The sequence below is a fragment of the Pempheris klunzingeri genome, chromosome 20 (assembly GCF_042242105.1).
Source record: "Pempheris klunzingeri isolate RE-2024b chromosome 20, fPemKlu1.hap1, whole genome shotgun sequence".
In the NCBI taxonomy this organism is placed as follows: Eukaryota; Metazoa; Chordata; class Actinopteri; order Acropomatiformes; family Pempheridae; genus Pempheris; species Pempheris klunzingeri.
The window spans coordinates 7,960,065-7,963,200 of NC_092031.1; the positions used below are offsets into that span (position 1 = coordinate 7,960,065).

The 3,136-nt window shown below is 44.4% G+C and overlaps 1 protein-coding gene across 1 annotated transcript; it reads left to right on the plus strand.

The window, feature by feature from the left end:
* The first annotated feature begins 276 nt into the window (after window positions 1–276).
* Window positions 277–2,893, plus strand: chst3b (carbohydrate (chondroitin 6) sulfotransferase 3b). The gene is made up of 3 exons (XM_070852026.1): window positions 277–397; window positions 1,025–1,240; window positions 1,435–2,893. The coding sequence occupies exons 2-3, from the start codon at window positions 1,161–1,163 to the stop codon at window positions 2,660–2,662; spliced, it is 1,308 nt and encodes a 435-aa protein (XP_070708127.1). The 5' UTR covers window positions 277–397; window positions 1,025–1,160; the 3' UTR covers window positions 2,663–2,893.
* The last annotated feature ends 243 nt before the right edge of the window (window positions 2,894–3,136 follow it).

The following is a 3,136-nucleotide window of genomic DNA, read 5'->3' on the forward strand; positions in this document are numbered from 1 at the left end:
GACATTCCTGAACAGGCATCATTAAAGCCAGTCTTCCCTTCATTTGACTACCTGCTGCCTGCCCTCTACAGACCAACAGAAGTACTGAATGGCCTGCAGGCTCAGAGCACTACAATTTATGGCTCCATGACAAGCAGGCTTTCCCCTTCAATTTAAGCACTGTGTAGTTATACCTCTCAGAGTCTGGACATGTGCCCCCTTAAGTCCCAGTCAGTGTTTTAGAAGCACAAAGGCATATTATGGAGAGGCAGTAAGCCATTAGCCCGCCAGCAGATGGTCTACTGTACCAGTAGCCTATGTCACTGAGGGCCTCTGCTGAAAATATCTCCTTTCAGAGTTGACATGGAGGAGCAGCTGGTAGTTTGGACCACAGGCTACTACTACATATCAGTGGGAGGTAGGATTATCACTGTGACCCAGACGACTCTTGAGTTTTGAAGCAAACAACTTTGCAGTTGTGGAATTGCAGCTTAATTACAAAATTGTGCTTGATTGCAGTCTGCCACATTTATGCCCTCATTTTTTACATAACTTCGACAAAGACTGACTCACACATACAGGTTTTCTATTCGCACCAGCCTTCAGTCTTGCATGGTGGGTGGGCATGTTCCTGAAATGCACTGGTGCACTTAAAGATAACAAAGACTTCCTCGTGGGAAGAACTGGCTTAGATTCCAGTGCAACACACTTGGCTATTTTCTATTCTTAAGATATGGTATTTTTGTCTTAGTAAAGACAGTGCGTAAATGCCTCCATCATTGGTTTTTCAGACTACAGTATACTGGTCTTGTGCATGCCAAACAAATAGATGAAGAGAAGATATCACTAGTGCATAACAACAACTCGGACTCAACAGTACAATGCAGTTTTACATATGCAAAAGTTGTCTGTTGTCTGTTGTCTGGATAAAACAAATACCTTCAACTGTGTCGACAGAAAGAATAGAGATCCAAGTAGTTACTCACAACTGTGCTCAAATGTGCAAAATGTGTAACTGACAGGTTGATGTTCATTTCATTTACAGGATGAAACATCGCCTACAACGGGGAATACAAATAACTGGAAGGCTCTTTAAGAAGGCGACTGGAGACTTGCAAGATTGGCAGAACCTATTAAGAAGCAGCCTGTAAAAGCATATCCAGGCACAGCTACATCCAAGAATGAGGATCAAATACACAATATCCATCGTCTTCTTCGTGACACTTGTTATCATTGAGAAGGAAAACAACATTATCTCAAGGTAAGTCCATTTCATTGATGAATGGAGTGTTTTTGTGATTTCCAGCATGTTTGTGTACGTTTATCTCCACCTCTTATCTCTTATTTTACAAAAAGCACAAAATGGCTAAAAATGTTGAGTTAAATTACAAAACCTTTTTTTTTTTTTTTTTACTTTGAAACATAATATAACCATGATCCCTCTCACAATTTCAGGGTGTCAGATAAGCTCACCCTAAAGCAGACTCCCCAGACCCCCCTGCAGCCCAGTGGTTTCTCCCACATACTGCTGAAGCACAATAGTTCCTTTACCTCACTCAGCAAGATGGACACTGCCTTCACGTTGATGAAGCGGCGTCTGGAGAACTACAGCGAGCATCAGGAGGTGGTGATGAGGGGCAGGAAACACATCCTCCTGTTGGCTACCACCAGGACAGGTTCCTCGTTTGTTGGGGAGTTTTTCAACCAGCAAGGCGACAACATGTTTTACCTGTTTGAGCCTCTGTGGCACGTGGAGAAGATGTTGACACTGGAGACCGGTGGCACCAACGCCACAGCGGCAGCCAAGGCTTACCGCGAGGTGCTCCAGCAGCTCTTCCTGTGCGATTTCACCATGCTGGAGAGCTTCATCGACCCCCTCCCCGTGGACCACATCACCACCGCCCTCTTTCGCAGGGAGTCCAGCAGCTCTCTGTGTGAGGGGTCCGTCTGCAGTCCCATCATCAAAGGGGTCTTTGAGCGTTATCGCTGCAAAACCAGACGCTGTGGGCCCCTGAACTTGACCAAGGCTTCTGAATCCTGCCTCCAAAAGGAGCACAGGGCCATCAAGTCAGTGAGGGTGCGCCAGCTGGAGAACCTCCGTCCTCTGGCTGAAGACCCACGCCTTGACATGAAATTCATTCAGCTGGTTCGGGATCCTCGGGCTGTACTGGCCTCGCGGATGGTGGCCTTTGCAGCCAAATATAAGAACTGGAAGCAGTGGGCTATGGATGGAGATGTTCCCATTGATGACGACGAGGTGAGAAAGCTAAAAGGGAACTGCGACAACATCAGGATGTCTGCTGAGATCGGCCTCAGACAGCCACCATGGCTGCGCAGACGCTACATGCTGGTGCGTTACGAGGACATTGCTCGGTTCCCTATGAGGAAGGCAACAGAGATGTACAGGTTTACTGGAATCCCGTTCACTCCACAAGTGAAATCCTGGATCCTGAAGAACACCCAGGCCTCCAAGGAGACCAGCGGCGTTTACTCCACACAGAAAAACTCCTCAGAACAAGTAGAGAAATGGAGATTCAGTTTGCCATTCAAAATTGCCCAAGTCGTACAGAAAGTTTGCGGACCAACGCTGAAGCTTTTCGGGTATAAATTTGTAAGCAGCGAGGAAATGCTAACAGATAAGTCGATTAGTTTGATTGAGGACAAAGTGTTCAACTTTTTATAGACTTGGACAGACATGAGCTCTGAACCCTGATGCCGGAAAAAAAAAGGAAAACTCTGGAATGACAGATATTTATGTTTTGTCCTGATACAGAGAGCTATATATTTTCTGATAATGTGCTATTTAAAGTTTTTTACTATTTAAAATAGTTTGATGAAGAAAACATTGTCGAGTGGAAACTATATATAAAGCTTTTTACTATTGAAGCAAAGGTGATAGAAATAATATTGAAACTTCACATACATACTACATTGGGTAAGGCATGGTGGAAATAGAACGCTATCTATGTTTTTGCACTCTATTAGTACTCAGAGACTATTTCCTCTGTCCAAAACAAATGAATCGTTGGCTTGTCCTGCAAGCCTGTTCAAATCTACATCTTTTGCAAATATAGGAAAGTCCTAAGGGAGATAGCTGTGGGTTTGTGAACAATAATAAACCATTTAAAACACTTCCAGGAAGCTTTGTTAGTTATTT

What these genes read in the sequence shown, in the direction of transcription:
- chst3b (XM_070852026.1), top strand. Translation starts at nt 1,161, where the DNA reads ATGAGGATCAAATACACAATATCCATCGTCTTCTTCGTGACACTTGTT. An exon ending in GAAAACAACATTATCTCAAG is followed by an intron (nt 1,241 to 1,434) that starts GTAAGTCCATTT and finishes TCACAATTTCAG; the next exon opens with GGTGTCAGATAAGCTCACCC.